This window comes from Mauremys reevesii, linkage group 1 (genome assembly GCF_016161935.1).
Source record: "Mauremys reevesii isolate NIE-2019 linkage group 1, ASM1616193v1, whole genome shotgun sequence".
NCBI classification, from domain to species: domain Eukaryota; kingdom Metazoa; phylum Chordata; order Testudines; family Geoemydidae; genus Mauremys; species Mauremys reevesii.
In genome coordinates this window covers 215480752-215506548 of record NC_052623.1, presented here as the reverse complement: position 1 = coordinate 215506548, position 25797 = coordinate 215480752, and the positions used below count along the sequence as shown (strand labels likewise).

Genomic DNA, 25797 nt, shown 5'->3' with positions numbered 1-25797 from the left:
TTTGACAGGGCTGCCCAGAGGATTCAGGGGGCCTGGGGCAAAGCAATTTTGGGGGCCCCTTCTATAAAAAAAAGTTGAAATACTGTAGAATACTATATTCTTATGGGGGTCCCTGCAGAGCCCAGGGCCTGGGGCAAATTGCCCCACTTGCTCCCCCTGCCCCCTCTCTGGGCAGCCCTGCTCCTTGACAGCAGCTGCCAGTGAGGATCCAGTCCCAGATGCTGCAGTGAGGTAGCATGAGCCACAGCTTTTAAAAGGCCTACAGCTATTAGCATGGGAGTGAGGGGGGAGATGGGTCACTTCAGTTGGGAACCTAGGTCTAGTCTGAGAAGAAAGGAGACTGCACACACAGGGAGGTGATTTGATGATCCTTTAATGCAGTTAGATATTGTGAGTGATACAGAGAATACGTGAGTCGGAAGTCAATGAGCCTCTATTGTCCTAGTGAGGAGAAGGAGCAGCCCTTCATCTTTTGGTTGGCCAGGCTCTGAACCTAGTTCTTGTGGACCAGCAATTACCCTCTATTGTCCCCACTGATGGGTTTCAGCCTCAGAGCGATCATGTGGACGCAGCCTGGCTAGCATCTCTCTAAAAACCAAGGAATTTGAGCAAAGAATGTGAAGGGTAAAGGTAAAAGGGGGCCTCTTTACCCAGCATGCTCTCTGCTCCTGCCCTGGCAATTCCAGTGGAGGAAGGAAGAGAGACGCCCCTCCCTGATGTAGTTACAATGGAATAGATAACCCATTGTTTCTGACTCCCTACTCCGGCACAGCCACAATGCAGTTGGTCTGTTGTGCAAAGAGTAGATGGGATCAAAGGGCAGCCAATCTGCTGGGACATGTGACCTCAATACCTGGTGAGATGGCAGTGCCCTAGGGCGAGAAGGATCTATTGGTGTGATCCCTCTGCCTCCTCATATCGGCTCATGGTCTCCATGATCCAGTCCCGGTAGCGCCCCACTCTGGTGTAAAGGCCATATGTGCCACACTGTGGTCCCCAGGAGACCAGGCCACCCACATAGTACCGTGTCTCATTGTGGGGGTCATTGATGGCATACGCTCCGCCACTGTCCCCAGAACAGCTGTCCTTTGTGCCATCTCCAGCACAGACCATGTTGTCAGTGAATTGGAAAGTGGTGGAATCAGCAGGTGGCTTTGGCTTCACACTACGGCATTGTGCCATGTCCACCACAGGGATCTGTGCCTTCCTGAGATGGTAAACTTTGTTTCGGTCCTCTGTCCGGCCCCAGCCAGATATGTAGCCCAGTCTGCCTTTCTCCAGCTCATATTCAGGGGAACCACCAGGGAGGCAGAGTGGTGAGATCTTGGGGCCCATCTTCACAGGTGCCGTCAGCCTCAGCAGTGCAATGTCATTATCAAAATTTGTCCGAGCTTCTGGGTTTGCAACCTTTGCCCAGTTAGGGTGAATGAACACTTCTTCTTCAAACAGCTGTATGGGCTCCTCCCTCTTGATCTGTTGGTTGATGTTGGTCACCCCAGCATACATTATGGGCTTGCTATTTGAATCATCCAGCACATGAGCTGCAGTCAGCACCCAGCGGTCCGAAATAAGTACCCCACCTCCCTGTGGGTTTTGGAATAAGATCTGCCAGGGGAAGTTGCCTGGCTTAGCACGGGTGCCCCCAAAAATCCTCTGCTGCTCCTCGATGGGTGTACTGGGGATTCCACAGACTAGAAGGGAAATAAAAAGGGATACAATGGGAGAATTACCACTTGCTAGTAGGGTGGTTATGGAGATATACCTATCTCATAGAACTGGAAGGGACCCCAAAGGGTCATTGGGTCCAGCCCCCTGCCTAGGGTGACCAGATGTCCTGATTTTATAGGGACAGTCCTGATATTTGGGGCTTTTTCTTATATAGGATCCTATTACCCCCCACCCCTGCGCTGATTTTTCCACACTTGCTATCTGGTTACCCTAGCCCTGCCTTCACTAGCAGGACTAAGTACTGATTTTGCCCCAGCTCCCTAAGTGGCCCCCTCAAGGATTGAGCTCACAACCCTGGGTTTAGCAGGCCAATGCTCAAACCACTGAGCTATCCCTCCCACCTAAAACCCCCCTCCTCCCCTCTCTCCTGTCTCCTTGACATCATCCTTGTTCAGAGTAACCTCTGTCCATGGCAGTTCTGTGTCAAATAATCTGCATCCAAAGTTTACAGAAAAGAAAAACTAAGGAATAGGGTTGTTAAACGATTAAAAAAATAGTCACAATTAATTCTGAGTTTAATCACACTGTTAAACAATAATAGAATACCAATTTAAATATATTATAAATATTTTGGATGTTTTTCTACATTTTCAATATATTGATTTCAATTACAACTCAGAATACAAAGTGTACACTGCTCACTTTACATTATTATTTTTATTACAAATATTTTGTACTGTAAAAAAGATAAAAGAAATAGCATTTGTCAATTCATCTCATACAAGTACTGTAATGCAATCTCTTTATCGTGAAAAGGCAGCTTACAAATGTCAAATTTTTTTTTACATAACTGCACTCAAAACCAAAACAATGTAAAACTTTAGAGCCAGAAGTCCACTCAGTCCTACTTCTTGTTCAGCCAATCACTAAGACAAACAAGTTTGTTTACATTTACTGGAGATAATGCTGCCTGCTTCTTATTTACAATATCACCTGAAAGTGAGAACAGGCATTTGCATGGCGTTGTTGTAATATAAAGTAAGCACTGTACACTTTGTATTTTGTATTTTGTGTTGTAAATGAAGTGAATATATTTGAAAATGTAGAAAACATCCAAAATATTTATTATAAATTTAAATTGGTATTCTATTATCTTTTTAACAGTGTGATTAAAAGTGCAATTTATCGCAACAATTTTTAAAAATCTCATTCATTTGTTTTGCATTAATCGCTTGAGTTAAATGCAACTAATTGACAGCCCATACTAAGCAAATTCGGAAATAAAAAGTTTGTTAACTTCAGTGAAGTATAAAAATGCCTATCCTTAAATTGTTTGCATTGCTGTTGAAGTCATGCTGGTTGAAGAAGAACTCAGTGTAGCTCAAAAGATTGTATCTTCCACCAACAAAAGTGGGTCCTCACCCACCTTGTCTCCTATGCATCCTCAAATTCTAATATAAGAAGTCAAGAAATTCACTGTTAAAGTCACCCAAACAGGCTCAGTTCTGCCCTGTTATCACTGCCAAGCTCATATCATCCATCTACTGTACCAGTCATTCTTGTTTTGCAATATATTCCCTTAAGACGAAGGATTTCTTTGTGAAGGAGTTTGGTAAAGGCCGTAGAAAGAATTAAATCAGACAAACCCACTCTTCTGGAGAATTTATACATGAACTCTGGATAGTTTGAAGTATAATGCACTGGTTTTACACATAGTTGTCTTTGATCTTTTGCCATCACAGTCTTCTCTGCTCATGGTATGTAAATCCTATAGTGTAGGGGCATTGGTTAGGAGGGTCACAGGCAATGAGTCTCATGGATGCAGTGAAGCTGTGTGTTCTTTGAGGGCAGGGCCGGTGCAACCACTAGGCAAACTAGGTGGCTGCCTAGGGCGCCAAGATTTGAGGGCGCCAAAAAGCAGTGCCCAAAATGTCTGGGATGCTCACCTGGCACCAGCTAAACGTGTAACCCTCTTCCCGCCGCTGTGCAAGGGGCAAGGGCAGGCAGGCCGGGAATGATGTCATTCCTCCTCCAGCTAATGGGGGCGCTGCGATGCTCCCTGCTGCTCTGGCTTTTCCCCGGGGCCCCTGCCCCCACTCCCCTGAGCTCTGCAGCAGGGCCAGGCCTGCACTCACTGGCGGGAGGAAGTACAGAGACCCGGCCCCCTCCGCGCCGCCGGTGAGTACTGGGGTGTGGTCCCCCTGCCCCCCAAGCCAGCCCCCCCATGGAGGCCTGCCCCCCCACGGAAGCCTGGGGCCCCAGAATATCTAGGGATGGCCCTGGTACCCACCACCCTGCCCGCAGCCAGCCCCTGCTACACCCCCTGCCCTGCCCACAGCCAGCCCCACACCCCCATGCCCGCAGCCAGCCCCTGATGCACCCCCTGCCCTGCCTCCAGCCAGCCCCTGCTACACCCCCTGCCCTGCCCACAGTCAGCCCCACACCCCCCTGCCCGCAGCCAGCCCCTGCTGAACCCCCTGCCCTGCCTCCAGCCAGCCCCTGCCGCACCCCGTGCCCGAAACCAGTTAGCCCCGCACCCCCTGTCTCCAGACAACCCCTGCCGCACCCCCGTGCCCGAAGCCAGCTAGCCCCACACCCCCTGTTTCCAGCCAACCCCTGTCGCACCTCCAGACCCAAAGCCAACCAGCCCCACACCCAGTGGTGAGCTGGAGCAGGTTCCTACAGGTTCTCAAGAACCGGTTGCTAAAATTAGACCTTGGTGGAGAACCGGTTGTTAAAGAGCCAGGGGGTGGGCAAAGAACTCTGGCCTGTGGGCCGGACCATCCTGTTGCTCCCAGGATTCCCAGCTGGGGAGGCTGAGGCTCCCCCGGCCCTTCCCCTGCTTCCCCCCAGCTGCAGCGTGGCCAGCCGCCGGCATCAGCTGGGCAGCTCAGCTGAGCTCTGGAGTCATCCTGCTGCCACTTTTTGAATGGCCCAGCAAGGTGGGGGCGGGGGCTGCTGCAAGCTCCAGGGCTGGCCAGAGGAGAGGGAAGGGGTCAAGTGGGGCAATTGGCCCAGGCCCTGCAGGGGCCTCCGGCCCCACAACGATCTCTCCCTGGCCCCTCCCCTGCTCCCCCCCCTTAAATCAGAACTTTTTATAGGGAACCGGTTGTTAAGATTTTGGCAGCTCATCGCTGCCCACACCCCCTGTCTCCAGCCAACCCCTGCCACACCTCCAGACCCAAAGCCAACCAGCCTCACACCCCCTGTCAGGTTATTCATTTAGTTTAATTAAATATGTAGACTAACTAATGAAATTAATAAATTTTCAAGCTGAATGTGTATTAATTCTAATAAACAATGCCACATTATGCAGTATTCATTTTTGAAAGTTTATAACAAGCGATGCTCCGGGGGGAGGGGTGGGGGCGGGGGGCACAAGGTGGAAGTTTCGCCTAGGGTGCAAAATATCCTTGCACCGGCCCTGTTTGAGGGTAAAGTTGTCTGTGAGATTCAGCTTATTCAGTGATAATACGAGGGCCCACACGTAAGGCTGCTGACATTATCACAGTAATACATCTGTGACATGCATAGTGACATGCATCTGACGAAGTGGGTATTCACCCATGAAAGCTCATGCTCCAGTACGTCTGTTAGTCTATAAGGTGCCACAGGACTCTTTGTCACATTATCAGAATCTGTGAAGTCTGTGACTTTCCATCTTTTGTGGGTTTTATCCAATTAAAGTGAATGTCCCTAGTTTAGAATGTTAGGTTGTACAATTGCCAGGCTACAGTTTCAGACTTCACAGAAACGTAATTCATTGTTCTGTCATGGAATTTCCTTAGTTTTATTTTTTAAACCATGTTTCAGGAGTTGCCGTTTGACAGGAGTCTATGCAGACATTGCAAGGTTCATGTCACAGAGTGGGCTGCCCTTTCAAGGGGGGCTAGCTCAGCCCCACCGGTGCCTAGTTATCCACCTCCCAGATGGTGAGTTTGAGCTGGACCTGGTGGTTGGTTCAGGTGACCAGGCATCACATACCTGTAGCCATGAGGTGGTGCTTCCTATCAGAGGGAGCCTGCTGAATGAGTCACAGGTGAGACTACAGGAAACCCAGAGAGCACTAGGGAAAGAAGCTCTCCATACTAGCTAGATGGAAAGGCCTGAGTGGTGCTAACTGCAGCAAGGGGCAGGAGCAACTCCTCCTTAAGGGGCAGTTAGAGGCCCTGAGAAAGGATATTCAAGGTAGTCTGGCCAGGAGAGCATGGATGAGTATTGAAGAGAGTTAACATTTATGCTTTCCTAGGGGTCTAGGCTGGGCTTTCCAGCAAAGGTGGGTGAAGTCCCCTGTCTATTGCCCTGCTCCAACAGCACATAATGGACTGCTGAGCCCAGGAGAAGGCTACAAGAGAAGCTACATCCAAGAGAGGGTGAAAAGTTTATGTGGCCTGGTGAGGATGCATTTGACTAAATTGGGCAAGACCCAGCGAGAGGTTGCTGGACGTCTGTTTTGGTTTTGCAGACTTTTTTTGTTTACCTGCTGGAAGGGGATGAATTTTAATTTGTCTGAAGGGCTAAAACATGAGAACCAGCATAGCCAATAGTAGGGAAACGGAGGCGGTAGCAGGGTCCAATACTGGCTGCGGTGAGCTGGTTCACTAGAAGACCGGTAGAGCTTATGTACTTCCCAGGTTCCTTCTGCTGCCCCCTCTGATCTTTCTCAGGAACCCACCGATCTCAGAAACACCCGATCTAATGCAACTCAAATTACCCAGTCAAATTCTACCCTGGAAAAGGAACCAGCAATTTTTCAGGCAGATTGATTCAGCTTTCTTTAAATTAGAGAGAAGTGGTGGAGAGAAAACTGACTTTTAATGGTGATCGGGTCTCCACAAAACACACACACACACACAACATGCACACATAGACAAAGTTCTTTGTGATACCTGGGACACATGCTGGAAGCTCTGTTCCCATCTCTTCGCTCACCCATTTCCCACTGGCTGAACACCGATAAATCCCTTGGAAAACACAGAAGCATAGAAAGAATTTCAGTACAAAACATCATGAGAATGTGACCAATAACTCTGGGGAACTGGTTTTCTTAGATTCTGTGGCCAGAAGGGTTGACTGTGATCACCTAGTCTGATCTCCTGCAAAACACAGGGCACAGGACTTCCCTTAATTTATTAATTTCTGTGTGAGCTAGAGCAGGTTTTTTAGAAAAACATCCAATCTTGATTTCAAAATGGCCAGTGATGGAGAATTCACAATGGCCCTGGGTCAGTTTTTCCAATGGATTAGTTACTCATCCTGTTAAAAAATTGCCTTCTTTCCAGTATGAATTTGTCTAGTTTCAATTTCCAGCCATTGGATTTTGCTATACTTTTGTATGCGAGACTGAAGAGTCTATTATCAAATTTCTGTTCCCCATATAGGTACTTATAGACTGAGATCAAGTCACCTGTTAACCTTCTCTTTGTTAAGTTAAATAGATTGAACTCCTTGAGTCTAACACTATAAGGTGTGTTTTCCAAACTTTTAATCATTCTCATAGCTCTTCTCTGAACCTTCTCCAATTTATCAGCATCTTTAATGAATTAGGGACACAGAACTGGACCCAGTATGCCAGCAGTGGCCATATCAGTGCCAAATACAGAGGTAATATAATCTTCCTACAGCTATTCAATATTCCCATTTATACATCCAAGGATCACATTAGCTCTTTTGGCCACAGCGTCACACTGGGAGTTCACAATTATCCACCACAACCCCCAAGTCTGTTTCAGGATCATGGCTTTCTAGGCTAGACTCCCCCATCCTACAAATATGGCCTACATTCTTTATTTCTAGATGCGTACATTTAGATTTGGCTGTACTAAAATGTTAAAACAAACTGTTTGCTTGTGCCCAGTTTACCAACCAAGCCAGATCTCTCTGTATCAGTGACCTGTCCTTTTCATTATTTACCACTGCCCCAATTTTTGTGTCATCTGCAAACTTTATCGGTGACAATTTAATGTTTTCTTCCAGCTCATTGATAAAAACCCTAAAAAGCCTAGGACCAAGAACCAATGCCTGTGGGACTCCACTGGAAACACAACTGCTCCATGACCTTCCCCATTTACAATTACACTTTGAGACCTATCAGTTAGCCAGTTTTTAATCTAGTTAATGTGTGGGAAGGGAGAGATTACTGTGCAAAGGTGACAGACTGACAGTGAGTACAGCCCAGTAAGCAGCAGAGTGAGCTCCCCCTCACACAGACACAGAACCCCTGCCAATGTGCCTCAGCTCCTTCCCTGGCAGGGAGTATGTGCTCTGTCCTATTAAATCCGTGACCACTCTTCTGAAGCTGCCAGTGACAGAGACTATCAGTGCCAGTTGTGTGGTGGTTTTTTTGTGGTATGGGTACCTGGGAGCTAGACTGAGAGCTCACTACCACAATGCAAACAAATCACCAAACTCAGATACCATGGCAGTGGCCATTGAACAGGACCATCGGCTACAAGCCCTCCCAATTAGGGGATTTTATCTGGGTGAGGCTGGGTTACGCCAACTAGTACAGTCTTCCTTAGGAATATAGTCCCAGCCTCAGCCCCATGAGGGGATCTTACTGGGGGCAGTCAGAATACAGCAATTGGACAATACTATTTCTTGGGCCTTTAGTCATGGGTAGAGGCCACCGTGTCTGGGGAATGCCTACCATCCCCTCTGGTTTGCAGGGTATAATATGGTTTTTCGCAGTCATAGCGGATAATGGCTTCGTACTGAGTCTTCTCAAATCCTGACAGGTAGGTGGCTCCGCCATTGTCAATAGTGTCAGGCAGACCACAGTCCACAGCTGCAGAGAAAAACAGAAAAGACAGTTATCAAAGGGGCATCCCCACCCAACAATCAATTTACTCTGTCTGACTAGGAACCACTGCAACTCCTCATTCGTCACTGGTCATCACTGCACTAGGCAGGCTTAGAGCCCATTCCTCATCCCGCTGTGGGTCACCCATTCCCCCACATCTAAGGCCAGATTGAAACTAACGCCCTAACGCTGAAAGGCCCATATCCCATTTCCAGATCTCCTACAGCCATAGAGGAAAGGGACACTTACGGACACATTTGTGTTGCAAGTTGCTCCATTCTCCATTACTCTGGCAGCTGGAGTGAAAGGCTGCTAGGCTGCCTTGTTGCTGAGTGAAAGAAGAATGTGTGTCAGTTACTGAGAGTGAAATGTATCCGAATTAAGCTCCCCCATGGAGGGATTTCACTGAGATGTAGGGATATCTGCAGAGCAGTCAGGTATAGAGGGAGGCAGAGTACTAGGTTAGACAAGGCTATTGGTCTGACCTGGTCTGGAGTGGGGCAGAAGGCGTGACGTCATGGGGCTAAACGGGCCCAGTGGTCTGAGTCAGCCATAGCAATTTCCTGTTTCAGGACCAGTGAGGGCATCCAGAACCACTGCAGAGCTGTTGGGGAAGGAGTCTGTGCTATACTCTGTGCTAAAATCTGCACACAACATATTCTCTCCCTGTCAGGTTTTTAGGAACTGACCTTCCACTTCCATGGTGGGTAGGGAGGAAGGAGAAGGTGTGTCAGAGTGCCTGGGAGAGATACTTAGAGGTCAACAGGGTTCTCAGGACATCTGAGGGGAAGGGATCATAGAACCCCATTGCAGGGCTGGATGGGCAACTTACCGTCACAACCTCATAACCTTTCACGCAGGTCACCTTCACGTAGTCCTTGAAGATGTAGTTGTCCTTTAGTGGGTCAAGAATAGAGTTTGGGGTGACACTCTGGGGACAGGGTATTGCTTTGGGGAGGAAAGAGGATATCAGTGACTGATCGGTTTGAGACTTACTCTCTCTCTTTTCCCACCTTTCTGTCTTTGACTCCCAGCCAGCCATCTTGCTTTCACTCAAGCAACAGGCACCAACTTAGCCAAACCGTCTATCCATCCTCTCTGTCTCTGAGCAGCAAAGTGAGCATTTTGCAAAGGTATTTACTCACGGTCCCCGAAGTAGCGCATTTTCCAGCCTTTCTTTTGTGCCGTTTTGTCTGTTTGGAAGATAATATCAAGAATATTGCTCCTGGTTTTAATTTCTGGAGGCCCTGGGAATTTGTTGCCACAATAGGGACCAAACTGTCGTTTTCCATCTGTGAACTGGGAAAATAATAAACAAGAAGCAATGGCAAATTGGAAGAGAAGAGCAGGCGATAGAGAAAAAGTGACAGAGACAGAGTCAAGGAGTGGGAGATCTTAACAGGGATATACAGATGGGATTAAGGTTGAGCAAGGAGAGGGGGCACTGAGTGTGAGGGGAAGGAAATCTCTAATTGGGGGGGCTCATCTGGGATTAGAGATGAGCAGGGAGAGGGGAACCCTGAGTGTGAGGGGAAGGGAATCTCTAGGGAGACATGGCTGAGATCAGGGGTGAGCAGGGTAAAGGGACCCCAGTCAGAGAGATCTCCTGTCTGTACCCCACCACCTACTGTTAAGCTGTCGGGGCAGTTCCCTTCTGAGTCAGCTGGTTCTACATCAAAGTCCTCACTCCTGATGTTCAGCACCACACGGTAGCCCGGCTCCAGGACCACACGGTATTCACAGATCAAGCTCTCAGGGTACAGGTTGGGGTAGTTGGGGCTGGAGATTTCCCCTGACAGCTCAGTGAATACATTCCCACTGCAGTTCACTATGGTTGAGGAAGGAACATGGACAGGGAGGTCAGGAAGGGAGATGAGGGGAGAGCCCTCACCTTCCAATCCACCTTCAGTGTCCTGTAGCCTGCATTAATCACGTCGAGACATTGCATCAGCCAGAAATGAGAATCTGTCTCTCCCATTGGTGGACCAGGAGAGGATTGTTCTCCCATCCACTTTCTGGGGACCCCATTTCTTAGTGTCCTGAGCAGTGGAGCTCCGGGTCCTTCATCTGGGGAGACAACTGCACAGATCCCCCTGGAATGGGGGATGGCTCCTGAGCACCTGTCCTTTGGTTCAATTTCACCCCCATTTCCCCTAGTTCTCCCCTTTCAGCCTTCCAGAAACAATCCCCCTTCATCTCTGATTTGTGCCCGTTGCACACCTGCAGACAGTGTTTGTGTTACACAACCAACAAGGGCTTTGCCTAGCTGGCGGGATTTAGCTCTTTGAATGTACCCCTCTGATTCCCTGTGCATTTTGGGCTCCTCTCTGAGCTCCCTCAGTTTGTCACTCTTTTCCTACAGTTAAGGATCCCATTGCTGCCTACAGTACCCCAGGTGGGATCTCCCCAGAGCTCTATGGAGAAGGACTGTCCCTCTCCATTCTGGGATGTGAGGCCTCCGAGACTGAGTCCCCTCCAGCTGAGCACAGTGTCCCGGTGGGATACTATATTGATACTTCCCTGCTCCATGATACCTCCATTTATGCAACCTCCCCCCAAATTGCACTGGCCTCGCTGGAAGCCAAAACACTTTGCAAACTTCTGATTTACTGGTCTCTGTAGTTCTTTACTCCCTCCCGTTGTTTAGCGCTATTCCTCCCCATTCAGATGGTGAATCATTATGTTATTCCCATTCTATAGCCCATTAGTTTATTGTTCTGTACTCTCAGTTTGTTGCATCTCCTTCCCGTTTACCAACCCCTGTGCATTTCCTTAACAGCCAGACCACCGATGGAGACGTTCCTCCCAGTTCAGTATCAGTGGTGCCTACATCACCTCCTGCAGTTGGGGGCAGCAGGTGCGAGGCTCTTACCCCCACACGTCTTCTGATCCTCATGCAGGAAGTACTCTGGGGGACAGGAGCAGAAGTAACCACCAATGTAGTTATTGCAATAATGGCTGCAGGCATCCTCCATGAAATCCATGCATTCATTCACATCTGCAAGGAGTAAAGGGAGACCCGAGTGAGCCAAGCATGAGAGAGGAAACTGGGGGAAGAAATCAGCTTACGATTAGGGAGTGGGGTAAACAGGCACTAATGCCAAGCAGGAGAGGTCTCTAGAGTAGAGGCACTGAAGCAGAGTGCTGATTGGCACTGCTGTGGAGAAGCTCACTCTGCTGGGGTCTCTCCCAGTTGGACATTGATAGTACAGCACTGTGAGGAAGACCTTGGTGCAAAAGCCCCTCCCTCCTGCCAGTCCCTGGACACTGCTGTGCAGAAGTTCATGTCCACAGGACACTCCAGAGACTCCGAGGCAGGCCCAACCTTACCCACTGCAACATAATAGGCACTGAAACCAGTGAAACGCTCCTCATTGGAAAAGTCTGACTGGAAAGTCACAGTCAGGGTGTTATAAGGGACATAGAATTCCTCCAAGATTGGGGAACCAGGGTCTTTGCTGCGCTTTCGCCCACAGAGCAGGCCCTCGACATGGTCACTGGACAGGATCTGCAGAGGACAGACAGAGAAGTCTTGTCTCACTAGAGAAATTTGTTGTTATCAACATTTGAGCCCCTTGGCACAATAGCAACATGCCCCATGTCTACACCCAAGCTCCCCGAGCAGCTCATTATCGTGCAACCAGTTACACTGCATAGTTTATGGTTGTTCAGAGGTTAACTTTGAGTCATTTCAGGCTTAAGTGTTTGGGTGCCAGTGTGAAGGTCAATGACACTCATAGCTAAAATAGCCTTTGCACAACTAGGGTTCATTGACTGAGGATGTGACTGGAAGGGGGACATTAACAGTGGTTGGGAGGGCATTTCTAATGGAGACAATGTGGAAGGGAAATGGTGGACGGGTGAGAGTGGACACTTGGCTGGCAAACTACCGGAGGCTCAATGGCTGAGACAGCTGTGGAACGGAGCTGGTAGCTCTGCATATAACCCTGTAGTGAGAACAGGTGACCAGAGGGCATTGAAACTGAATTGGTTTAAAGAGTGCCAGTGCAGACGCCAGGCAAAACTCAAATTGATTCAGCCATGGCTAGTGTGAATGCGCTGAATCATTTGTGCTTCAATGGGTTCAACCCCAGGAGAGGCCGGTAGGTCCCCTATTCCAGTCCTGGGCTCCCATACAAAGCTCTGTGGATGACTTTCAGTTCTTCCCCACAGACCCCACTGAGCTCTGCTGCTGCTCCTTAGTCCTGCCCCACAATCCCCTCTGTTCCCCTGAGTGGGGGTGGATGGGGTACTGTACCTTCACAGAGTCATACTCGCAGTCCTGGGATGGCTCTATGTCTAGGTGGGTGAAATAGAGGCGGATGCCATACCCTGGGGGGACACTGATTTCCCAGGACTCCTTCACATCATTGGGGTACCCCTGAGGGTAGTTAGGGGATAGGATCTCGCCGTACATGGGGGCTGCATCAGCCCAGGCCAGGAGGCAACAGAGGATGAGCCACCTGAGAGAGGGAAGAGGAAGGCAATGTTACAGGAGTGCTCTATGTCTGATTATATGTAAATAGTTAACAGAAAAGTGCCAGTGGGTGGCTCTGAAGATTAATATGTAGCATAGTTCCAGAGTTATTCAGTAGCAATCAGACTTGCCGTTGTACACTGAGAATGGTTTCCTCTCTTGCAGATCTTTACATGGAGCTCTTGCCAGGGGAGACATGGGCACTGATTCCATTCTCAGACCTAGTCTCCCACTTCCTGGGTGCTGGGAGTGCTACAGGGGCTGGGTCCAGCACTGCCTTGTGGACAGTCCCTGCAGGGGAGCTAGGTCCCATTCCCTGTTTCCATCCCTTTCTCCCTGGGAGCTGGGAGAGCTGCATTGTTCATTAAATTATTAATAAGCCAAAGCTCCCCTTCTATACCCAGCAACTCACCACTTCTGCAAAAGTTCCATCCTGTGTCCTTCCTGAAAAGCTTCAGCTTCTGGACTTTGGAGTTACAGGACTGGGACAAAAACAACAGCGCTGATTAGTGTTTTCTCTGTGTGTGCGTGCTTGGTGGGCAGGACAACAGCTTCAATGTCCCAACTCATGGGGAACGTGCCAAAGCAACTTTAGTTCCTATGCCTGGAGAGGAAGCTGTACCTCTCATCCAAACAACAGCACCTCCTGCACTATAGCACCTCAGCACCATGGTGGGGTGTAGGGGTCAGTACTGACTCAGAGTGGAGAGCACCCCTATGAGTCACACACACCCAATCACACAGCATCCTCAAGCACCAGGCTAGGGTATTTGGATCAGTACTGACTCAAGCCAGAAAGTGCTCCCTGCTGAGTCACCCACCCTACAGCACAGAATCCCCTATACTATACTGGAGTCTGGGGACAGTGCCTCCTACTGCTTTCTGCTGTACCACACAGATTAACCCCTTTCTAATCCGAGCAACCCAAACAATAGCAATGGGGAATGTTGTCCATGCCCATTTCTAATGCTAGTTTTGGAGATTTTACCTTCTTTCTCCGTCTTTGCCTCTGTTTCTCTCTCCCTGTTCCGTCTCTCTTTTTTTCTGTCTCCAGACCACATCCCAGTCAGTGATGTGGGGCATTGATAGGGAAGGGTCTGAGCCTTTACTCACAATGCTGTAGCACCCCCTGCCTGTAGAATGTGGCTCCCTGTATCTCCTTCTCAGATAAAGCTTTTTCACGTCCTAAGCTCCCATCCAGCGGAATTTCCAGAGCCTGTTTCACAATCCCCTTGGCTGAGTCCCTGGGGTGGGAGCATGTGGATCTAGGCTGGGTTAGCATATGCTGGTTTTCGGGGAAATCAGGTGACTTTTGGGAAGAGGGAGGGCAAGGGGAATTCCAGCTGGAAGGAATTAATCTCTCTCACACACACACACACACACACACACACACACCAACCACTTGTGGGAGGTTGGCAGTGAAGGTCAGAGGATTTGGAGAAGGAGGAGCCCTGATAAGAAGTCGTCAATAAAGGCTTTAAGTGTTAAGAAAAGATGCTGGCCCCTCAGCTCCAGACAGTAATACAGCAGCCACCACAACCACACTGCCCCCTGCTAAAGTGCCTCACCATGACCCCTTCGAAGGAGAAAGGAGATTCAGTCTCTGCGGCCCATTCACTCCTGGGTCTCTCTGCTTGAGGCTGCCAGCAAGGGCCAGTTAGTGTCAGTTGTTCTGCTGGTTTTTGCAGTGTGACCCCTTGCCCTGTTAGGAAGTGGGTTGAGAGCCCACAAACTTGTTTCACATACAACAACCCACCAATTGAGCATGAGATTCAACATGGGGCCATCATCACAGTCAACCTGGGTCATGTTAGAACTGGGACCCTAGCAAAGTTTCATATCCTATTCCCAGACATTCCCCCTAAACCAGCCAGATTGGAGCCTGTGGCCTAGGGGTGAAAGGACACTTATCTCTTTCCTCAACCTCCCCAAACCTCCTATCCTGGTGCTGGATTGAAAAGGATGCCCTTACAGGTTCCAACTCCCATTCCTACTCTTAGCAGTGAAGTTATACATCTGAGGGCTTCACTCAAAGCGAGTGAGTTTCAGGTAGACCTGGCTAAGGTGCTAGCTAAACCCCACATAAACTCCACCTTTTTTTCTAGGGTGGATGCAGCAGGGTAATACCTGTAGCTTGATTTTAGTTGACTGAGGTGTAGCCTATGCAAGATAAAAGTCGTCTTTGTCTGGTTGCACATGTGCATTCCACTCAGCCGTGTGCATGCCCAGTGTGCTGGAGCTGGTGAGTTTTGTGCCACAGTAGCTGTCAGGATGGCACATGAACCCTGTGCATCCTTATGGCCCCTGCAGAGGCTATATAAGGGCAGTACCTCCCCAATCCCCTTCAGTTCCTTCTCACTACCCATGGCCTGAGCTGGATCTCCCCATGTGACTTACCTCGCCATTTTATCTCTGCCTTGTCAGTGACTTTATCTCTTTACTTTTTATGTAAATAGTTAGTTAGTTAGCAGTGAGTACCAGTAGTTAGGCTTCCTTTCTTGTTTTATTTTGTTTTTATTATTTAATAGTTTTCGGTGCTAGGCCCTGGTGGCATGCAGTGCTCAGTCACTGAACTGTAAGGCTCTCCATCATGTGGGGTGCCTATTCTGATGTTCCCCACTGGTGTTATCTGGACTGGTGATCTGCTAGGTCACTCCAATCTTTGACGCTAGGAGCCAGCCTTACCCTGCTCTGCTGTGAGATCCCCCATTTCTGGGCAGTTCACGCACAGCCTCTGGCATGTAAGCTGGTCCCACCTACTTGCAACCAAATGACACTAGCCAATATCTCTGGTCCCAGACACAACCCTAGGAACCTCCATCTTAACTCTTTCAATGTCCTTAAAACTTAGATGCTTCTCGCCACAGGCTGGCTACTTGCTCTACCGTGCCCCAAGTCCATAAAATCTACTTCCCATATAATTATATTATTCCTTAAATATACCCGGATGGACATCTCACAGTGATTAGGGATCTTGACAAATACCTAGCGCTCTCTGTAGATACCTTACATATTATTCTTTATGGATAAATATCCTGCAATACATGTGTTTGATTTAGTGAGTTTGCCAGGTCTGAGGTGAAAGTTGTTTGCAAAGAATAGGGGATCCTTTGCCAAAGAGCCTCTGAGTCACATATGTAATCATATTTTTTCAAGTGGAATGGAAAAAAAAAAGAATGGACAATTAATATAGGTTTCTAATTTACATAAATGTGTATAGTATTTGTAGTGGGGTGACCATCCACTCCAGCCTGGAAGGGGTTGGAAAAGCCCTGCAGAGGGCTGGGGCTGGTCAAGATAAAACCCTGTCTGATTGGGGGAAGTGTCTGCAGCTGAGGCCATGCCCCAAACTGAGCAACAAGGCCTTACAAAAAGGCCAGGGAAGCCAGAAGGAAGAGTCTCTCTCTGGCTGTAGAGGGAGATGGGCCTGGCTGCGGGGAGCTAGAGACCGGGTACCTGAGTGGAGCAGGGCTATGGAGCTCCAGCCTGGAAAGCCCCAGGCTGCAGCCTAGCAGAGGGCTAAAAGGTACTGGGGGTTGCAGAGGGCAGCCTGGGGTAGGCCAAGACAGCAGGTCTAAACCCAACTTTGCCAGTGATGAGTAGGCTGATACTACAGTCTGCCCCAGGGCGTGGGGGCTAGATGATGACTGGCAGTAGCCTGATACTGAGGCAAGGTGGGGACAGTGGGTGGGAGTTTCCCAGGGAAGGGAGACCCTGAAAGAAAGGGGTACTGCTGGGGGGCAGCACCCAGTTAAAAGGGCACCAGGTCCAGGGAGGGAGACAGGGGGCTAGAGGACAGGTGGATCACCAGCCTGCAGAGGGCACTCCTGGCTGGAAGAAGAGCTAATTCTGGAGGACAATCAGAGGGAGGCACAGCAGGGGTGAGTACGCACATCTACAGTATGATTTAGTCATTATAGCTGAATCAAGTGAATGTGATATCTAGTAGCTAGTGTATACATTTGTATGATATTAATAATTCATATTGTGGGGAAGTATTCAGCTCCTAATTAATTACAAGTTGATTGAACAAATGGGTAGCTAAATTTGAGATGTGCACAGATCTGCATAGTATTAATTATTCATATGATACTACCTTATTGTATTTTTTATATTGAGTAAATAAAAAGGTATCTTTTTTATTTGCATACACCTTCATTGTATTAATTATTCATAAGATAAATTACTTGGATATTTTAAAAATTTCAGCTGAAAGATACTAAACAAAGGAATTGCATGGCTCTAAATGTAGTTATATTTTAGGGCTGTTGATTAAGCATAGTTAACTCATGTGATTAACTAAAAAAATTAATTGCAATTAAAAAAATTGCAATGCATTGCAGTTTTAATCACACAGTTAAACAATAGACTACCAATTGAAATTTATTCAATATTTTGGATGTTTTTCTATATTTTTATGTGTATTATTCTGTCTTGTAATTGAAATCAAGGTGTGTATTTACTATAAATATTTGCACTGTAAAAATGACAATTATATTTTTCAATTCACCTCATACAAGTACTGTAGTGCAATCTTTGTCGTGAAAGTGCAATTTACAAATGTAGATTTTTTTTTTGTTACATAACTGAACTAAAAAACAAAACCATGTAAAACTTCAGAGGCTACAAGTCTACTCAGTCCTACTTCTTCAGCCAATTGCTAAGTTTGTTTACATTTACAGGATATAATGCTGCCCTCTTATTTACAATGTCATCAGAAAGTGAGAGCAGACATTTTCATGGCACTTTTTTAGCCAGCACTGCAAGGTATTTATGTACCAGATATGCTAAACATTCGTATGCCCCACCATTCCAGAAGACATGCTTCCATGCTGATGACGCTAATTAAAAAAAATACTGCGTTAAATTAGTGACTGAACTCCTTGGGGGAGAATTGTATGTCCCCTGCTCTGTTTTACCCTCATTCTGCCATATATTTCATCTTATAGCAGTCTTGGATGATGACCCAGCACATTATTCATTTTAAGAACACTTTCACTGCAGATTTCACAAAACGCAAAGAAGGTACCAATGTGAGATTTCAGCACTCGACCCAAGGTTTAAGAATCTGAAGTGCCTTCCAAAATCTGAGAGGGACAAGGTGTGGAGCATGCTTGCAGGAGTCTTAAAAGAGCAACATTCTGATGAGGAAACTACAGAACCCGAACCACCAAAAAAGAAAATCAACCTTCTGCTGGTGGCATCTGACAGATGATGAAAATGAATATGCGTCGGTCTGCACTGCTTTGGATTGTTATCAAGCAGAACCCATCATCAGCATGGATGCATGTCCCCTGGAATGGTGGCTGAAGCATGAAGGGACATATGAATCTTTAGTGCAGCTGGCACATAAATATCTGGCTACAACAGTGTCATTTTCAGGTCTCATTACAACTGGTCTCATTTTCAGGTAACATTGTAAACAAGAAGCAGGCAGCACTATCTCCTGCAAATGTAAACAAACTAGTTTGAGCGATTGGCTGAACAAGAAACAGGACTGAGTGGACTTGTAGGCTCAAGTTTTGCATTGTTTTATTTTTTAATGCAGTTATTTCTTGTACATAATTCTACATGATAAAGAGATTGCACTACAATACTTATATTAGGTGAATTGAAATACTATTTCATTTGTCTCTTACAGTGCAAATACTTGTAATTAAAAATAAATACAAAATGAGCACCATAAACTTTGTATTCTGTGTTATAATTGAAATCAAGATATTTGAAAATGTAGGAAACATCAAAAATATTTAAATAAATGGTATTCTATTTAGCAGTGCAATTAATCACGTGGTTAATCATTAATTTTTTGAATCACTTGACAGCCCTAATATTTGCATTATATTAATTAGCAAACTAAATTAGCTGCAAGTAATTTTAAAGGATGAATATTAGTTTTAATTTACATGAGTGTAAATATCAATTATTCATTAGGCAAATTACCTCTAAAATTTTAAGCTAGTTTTATTAAACAACTTGATTTAATAAAGTTAATTTAAAGCAATAAATTAAAGATTGATAAAGTTTTTAAATGTATGTTTTATCTCTTTGCATAATTGTTTGAGAGAAATCACCTACATAATCAAAGCAAATAAAACTGAAGTTGGTTACACAAAGCTAATTAAATAAAGATTATTCAAAATTTAAAGTTGATTAAACAAAAGTCAAATGTGTAAGGCCATGTCTACACTATTCAGTTTTGCTGATTTAAGTTACATCGAAGATCATCTACTGCTGTAATTAAACCACTTTTTGCACATCCACACAATGTTCATTGTGATGGTGAAGCGCATCCACAGTTGGTGCTCTTGCATCGACAGAGCAGTTCACCGGCGGTAGCTATCCCAGTGTGCAACTCTCCACCATCTGCTGCTGGAAGTTATGGGAAGGGATCACAGTGCTTCATGGAACGGGCTCACCATCCCATCATTCTATGGGCTTCTGACACATTTTGCCCCACTTTTCAACAGTCTCTGTAAATTGTGCGCCCACTATCTCTATCTGAAAACATGAATCCTGCACTGCTCTCCAGTCTTGTGATGAGCATTATGAACACAACGTGAATGACCTGTGGAAGCAGGGAAAGAGTGGGTTTAAGTGAAGCCATTTAAGTTTCAAGACAGAGCAACTGTTCTGTCAAGTCTTAGGCCTTGTCTACACTACAAGACTATTTCGAATCAACTTAGTTTGAATTTCTGGATTCGACCTTATGAAGTCGAATTTGTGTATCCATACTAAATACACTAATTAGAATTTCTGAGTCCACATTCACGGGGCCAGCGTCGACTTTGGAAGCGGTGCACTGTGGGAAGCTATCCCACAGTTCCCGCAGTCCCCGCTGCCCATTGGAATGCTGGGTAGAGCTCGCAATGCCTGCTGGGGGAAAAATGTGTCGATGGTGGTTTTGGGTAACTGTCATCATTCAACCGTCACTCACAACCGCCCTCCCTCCCTGAAAGCGCCGGCGGGAAATCTGTTAGCGCACTTTTCTGGTCGGTTACAGCGCGGACGCCACAGCACTGCGATCATGGAGCCCGCTGCGATCATCGCTGCACTTATGGCCGTTGTCAACTCCTCGCACCTTATCGTCCACCTCTTCCACGGTCAGCTGCTGAGAAATCGGGTGAGGAGGCTCCGGCAGCGCGGTGAGGAGAGTGGCGCAGACTTCTCAGAAAGCAGGGTACGCCGGGCAGTGGAGATCATGGTGGCAATGGGTCAAGTTCATGGTGTGGAATGGAGATTCTGGGCCCGGGAAACAAGCACGGACTGGTGGGACCGCATAGTGCTGCAGGTCTGGGATGAAACAGAGTGGCTGCGAAACTTCAGGATGCGTAAGGGCACTTTCCTTGAACTCTGTGACTTGCTGGCCCCTGCCCTGAAGCGCCTGGACACCCAGATGCGAGCAGCCCTGAGTGTGCAGAAGCGAGTGGCCATAGCCCTCTGGAAACTTGCCACGCCAGACAGCTACCGGTCAGTAGCGAACCACTTTGGCATGGGCAAATCTACCGTGGGGGTTGCTGTGATTCAAGTAGCCCACGCAATCGTTGAGCAACTGCTCTCAAAGGTAGTGAACCTGGGAAACGTTCAGGTCATCATAGATGGCTTCGCCGCGATGGGATTCCCAAACTGCGGTGGGGCTATAGATGGGACTCACATCCCTATCCTGGCACCAGCCCACCAGGCCAGCGAGTACATTAACCAAAAGGGCTACTTTTCCATGGTGCTGCAAGGACTGGTGGACCATAGGGGACGTTTTACCAACATCAACGTCGGGTGGGCGGGCAAGGTTCATGACGCGCGTGTGTTCAGGAGCTCTGGTCTCTTTAGACTCCTCCAGGCAGGTACTTTCTTCCCGGACCACAAAATAACGGTTGGGGATGTGCAGATGCCTACAGTGATCCTCGGGGACCCAGCCTACCCGCTAATGCCCTGGCTCATGAAGCCCTATACAGGCGCCCTGGACAGAGAGAAGGAACTCTTCAACTACCGGCTGAGCAAGTGCAGAATGGTGGTGGAGTGTGCTTTCGGACGTCTCAAGGGGAGATGGCGGACCTTACTGACTCGCTCGGACATCAGCGAAAAGAATATCCCCGTAGTTATTGCTGCTTGCTGTGTGCTGCACAATCTGTGTGAGAGCAAGGGCGAGGCCTTTTTGTCCGGATGGGATGTTGAGGCAAATCGCCTGGCTGCAGTTTACGCTCAGCCAGACACCCGTGCCGAGAATATCCCAGCGGGAAGCGCTGTGTATCCGGGAGGCTTTGAAAGCAAGTTTCCTCGGAGATCAGGGTAACCTATGACTCTCCACTTGCTTTCAAGAGAAACTGACCCTGGGCCTGTGTCTGTTTGTGTCGATTTCGATCTGCGGCTACATGCCGCGTTCTCCAAGTTTCCCCCACTTCCAAAGCATGTTTTAAAGCAAAGTAATTGTTACACTCATTATTAATAAATCTTTGTTTTACTTTGCATTTCTGTTCTGGTGTTGAAACATGGACGCATACTGTGCTGGGCACGGTGTGCACTGACGTACAGACCGCTTCCTCCATAGAGGACTGACATCCTCCTGCTCCTACATAGGTCTCTGGGGTGGGGGATGGCTGAAAGTGGTTCTGCATGAAGGGGAGGGTTTGCAGGAAGGGGCGAGTGGTGCCTTCTTTGCATAGGGGTTTGGATGACGGCAGTGGGCTGCGGGTTTGTGCGTAGAAAGGGGTGATGGGTGTGGGAGAAGGGTGAGTATCTGTCCGTGGATGAGGGCTCTTGTTGGGGCTCAGGGCAGCGGATAGGCTCGTTGATCCATTGGAAGTGCATGGTAAGGGCAGCCTGCCTTTACATTAACGGCGTGGCAGGCGCTAGGACCCTGGACAAGCATACACATTACGGAATGACCAGGGGCAGCATACACAACACAGAATGACCCTGGTGCCTACTGACTGCAGTGTGTGTGTGCCCCGCAGTTGATCCTTTCCCCAAGTCTGTACCCTGGTACTGTAGGCTATACCGTGCAAGTATGAAACCCCTGTCCATCCCATACACCGAAAAATCCTCTGACAGGAAAGACATGACTGAAACAGTGATTAACAGCAAACATCTTTTATTAATCTAATAAACAGTGGGGGGATGAACCTTGGATTTGGGACTGGCTGAGCCTATAAGGGAAGCACTTCTACAAATTTCTAACGTGAGAAGTGCGGGGTACACGGTCGCTCTGCTCTGGTTCAGTGACAGTTCTCACGGCCCCTACCGCCCCTCCGTCTTGTACTTTTGGGTGAGGGGGGGCCAGGACTTCTTGGCGGGGAAGGGCGATTGCAGAGACACTGCAGGGGGGCCCTGTCCTCCAGCCTGTGGTCCTGCAGGACATCAACAAGGCGACGAAGCGTGTCCGTTTGTTCCTTCATGAGACCAAGCAGCGTTTGGGTGGTCTGCTGGTCTTCCTGCCACCACCTATCCTCACGTTCCATGAGTGTGCGATGCTGCTCACATAGGGTCTCCCTCCAGTGTTTCTGCTCTGCAGCCTCTGCTCGGGAGCAGGCCATCAGTTCAGCGAACATCTCGTCCCTAGTCTTCTTCTTTCGCCGTCTAATCATTGCCAGTCTCTGCGAGGGGGATGCCGGGGCAGTCCGGGAAAGAGCCGAAGCTGTGTGATGGGGAAAGTTAGTGATTTCCTTGAACAGATACATTTTTGCGAACAGTGAACACTGTCTAGTCAATTTCTATGAACAAGACCGTACCGGGCAACAAGTCTCACGTGGTCTCAAGAGAAGCACGACATTTTGGGCTACGCTCTGATTGGCTGCGGCATTGCACAGGAGAGCGGAGAAGTCGGGAGAGATAGCTGAATCCGTCTAGCAGACAGTCCTGGTAAGCCTTACAGTACATTATGCTTATCAGTTAACGGATAGCTGTGCCCTCCTGCTAAAGGCAATCTGGAAATCAGATACTATGACCCTTTCCAGCCACTCCCGACACTGCAGGGGAAAGATCAATGTATGCTTTTCCTCTGTGGCCTACAGCACGTGGCTGCTAAGCGAGGGGCTTTGTTATGCAAAGTATAAGTAAACCATTAAGAACAGTAACTATTCGCTAATTGCCCTAATTAGATGCAGCACTTCATGAACGAGATTACCCTGAGGCGGGTCTCTCAAGTACAGAAAGACAGGATGTTAAGGGAAGCACTTCACCGACCGGGACCCTACGCGGCCATGCTGGTTGAGGCGATGGTTCCCTGTATCTACGGATGTCGTGGCGTGGAAGAGTGTGCTTCACCGGAGGACCAAATAAGGCACCTCTTCCTAGAAACCTCCTGCGGAGGGTATTTGAGGAACTTTTTGACGCATTTGTGGAATTGTCCATGGAGCACTATTGTTCCATCCCAATCTGTGTGGACCTACTGTTCGTATAGTTTCCCGTTAAAAACTTTTAGATATAGTATTTAGATATAGAATTTCTATTTTTTGTATACATGTTTTCGTACAAATAAATGTTTTCTTGTTTATACGACTTACCGCCTGATCCTTCCCCTGACTCTGAGTCCGGGTTCACGGCCGGGGAGGGTTGGTAGGGGATCTCTGTGAGGGTGAGGAAGAGATCCTGGCTGTCAGGGAAAGCGGCATTGTGTTCGCTGTCACCTGCGCCTTCCTCCACGGACCCTTCGTCATCTTCCCCATCGGCGAACATCGAGTAGGAACTGTCCTGGTTCACTATGCCATCCACTGAGTCCACGGTCACTGGTGGGACAGTGGTGGCAGACCCACCGAGAATGGCATGCAGTGCCTCGTAGAAGCGGCATGTCTGGGGCTGTGCTCCGGAGCGTCCGTTTGCCGCTCTGACTTTTTGATAGCCTTGCCTCAGGTCCTTGACTTTCACGCGGCACTGCATTGCATCCCGGCTGTATCCTTTCTGTGTCATGGCTTGGGAGACCTTCTCGAAGGTCTTTGCATTACACTTGTTGGAGCGCAGCTCCGACAGCACAGACTCCTCGCCCCACACAGCGATCAGATCCTGGACTTCCCGGTCTGTCCATGCTGGGGATCTCTTTCTATTCTTCCATTGGGCTGACTCCTCTGCTGGAGAGCTCTGCATCGTTGCAGGTGCCGCGGAGCTCGCCCCGATGTCAAAGCAAGAAATGAGATTCTAACTGTCCAGACAGGAAAAGGAATTCAAATTTTCCCAGGTCATTTCCTGTGTGGCTGCTCAGAAAATCCAAGCTCGGACTGCTGTCCAGAGCGTCAACAGAGTGGTGCAGTGTGGGATAGCTCCCGGAGCTACTAAGTTCGATTTGCATCCACACCTAGCCTAATTCGAGCTAGCAAGTGCGAATTTAGCGTTACTCCACCTGTCGGGGTGGAGTACCAAATTCGAACTAAGGAGCCCCCTAGTTCGAATTAAATGGCTTCCTGGTGTGGACGGTTGAGCGATTAGTTCGAATTAACGCTGCTAAATTCGATTTAAGGTCCTAGTGTAGACCAGGCCTTAGCCTAATATTGTGAGACTTGTAGAAGCAGGGCTCACATCAGAAGCGAGTGGAAAACAGCAGAACAGTCAGTGTGACCTAGCCTTGAGATAACGATGTTTAAAAAGAGAGTGAGAATAATGACACTGTGTGCTGTCTGCCCTGATGTGTGCCCAGAGGTGAAAGTAAGCTCGTCCGGTCCAGCGGACCAGGGCCGCCCAGAGGGGGGGGCAAGAGGGGCAATTTGCCCCAGGCCCCGGGCCCCACAGGGGCCCCCACCAGAGTTTTTCGGGGCCCCTGGAGCGGGGTCCTTCACTCGCTCCGGGGGGCCCGGAAAACTCTTGCGGGGCCGGGCGCAGAAGCTTCTTCTACTCCCGGTCTTCGCCGGCGGCGGCTCCTTCCGCTCCGGGGCGGAACGACCCCCCGCTGGCGAATTACCGCGGAAGATGGAGCGGGACCCGCCGCCGAGTTCAGCTCGGTCTTCGGCGGTAATTCGGCGGCGGGGGGCCCTTCCCTTCCGGGACCCGCCGCCAAAGTGCCCCGAAGACCCGCGGCGGAGCCCCCCTCCGCTGAATTACCGCCGAAGACCGGGCTGCGCTTCGGCGGCGGGTCCCGCTTCGGCGATAATTCGGCGGCGGGGGGGGGCCCGCCGCGGGTCTTCGGGGCAGTTCGGCGGCGGGTCCCAGAACGGAAGGGCCCCCCGCCGCCGAAGACCCCGGGCCCCCAGAATCCTCTGGGCGGCCCTGCAGCGTACTGCAAGAGCCAGTATGCCATGCCGGACCGCATTTGGCTTCTGCGGCAGGGAAACCCAAGCCCTTTAAATCCCAGCCTGCAGCTCCGGCGGACGGGATTTAAATGGCTCCTCTGAGCTCCCCGCCGCAGCAGGGAGCCCTGAGGAGCCCTTTAAATCCCACCCGCAGCTTTGGCGGGGGGGCTGTGGCCAGCATTTAAAGGGCCCAGAGCTCCACAGCGGCTGGAGCCTCGGGCCCTTTAGTTTGCCCCGGGGGCTACCAGCCACCTCTGCAGCTGGGAGCCCCCTGGGTGATTCAAAGGCCCTGGGACTCCCAGCCATAGCTGGTGCCCCAGGGCCTTTAAATCTTGAGGCCCCGCCTCTTCCAGTTGAGGCAACCCCCCCACACACGCAGGACTCCGGCCATACCAGTAAGTCTTGTAAGTTACTTTCACCCGTGTGTGTGTGTGTGTGTGTGTGTGTGTGTGTGCCATAGAAACAATTCAAAATTGCTTTTGGCATTCACAGAGCAGCTGCACACAGTGGACTGTTGGTACTGGGCTCGGGAAACAAGCACTGAGTGGTGGGATAGCATCATGATGCAGGTGTTGGATGACGAGCAGTGGCCGCAGAATCTTCAATTATCCCCATATTGACTGGGAACATTTCACTTC

The 25797-nt window shown here is 48.9% G+C and overlaps 1 protein-coding gene and 1 long non-coding RNA gene across 3 annotated transcripts; one reads left to right on the top strand and one right to left on the bottom strand.

The window, feature by feature from the left end:
- Nucleotides 1–355: 355 nt before the first annotated feature.
- C1S (complement C1s) lies at nucleotides 356–14109 on the bottom strand. The gene is made up of 12 exons (XM_039519659.1): nucleotides 13936–14109; nucleotides 13360–13429; nucleotides 12729–12933; nucleotides 11801–11978; nucleotides 11343–11468; nucleotides 10099–10298; nucleotides 9616–9769; nucleotides 9303–9418; nucleotides 8720–8798; nucleotides 8318–8455; nucleotides 6558–6632; nucleotides 356–1691 (listed from the first exon to the last, which is right to left on the bottom strand). Exons 2-12 carry the CDS (start codon nucleotides 13377–13379, stop codon nucleotides 889–891), a joined length of 2094 nt encoding a protein of 697 aa, XP_039375593.1. The 5' UTR covers nucleotides 13380–13429; nucleotides 13936–14109; the 3' UTR covers nucleotides 356–888.
- On the top strand, nucleotides 5377–13347 carry LOC120395338. Of its 2 annotated transcripts, XR_005592607.1 has the most exons (5): nucleotides 5377–5600; nucleotides 5918–6062; nucleotides 9505–9603; nucleotides 11250–11327; nucleotides 13113–13347. It is a non-coding gene; the product is annotated as an uncharacterized LOC120395338 (long non-coding RNA). The 2 variants fall into 2 exon arrangements; XR_005592606.1 differs by lacking the exon at nucleotides 5918–6062.
- Nucleotides 14110–25797: the final 11688 nt, after the last annotated feature.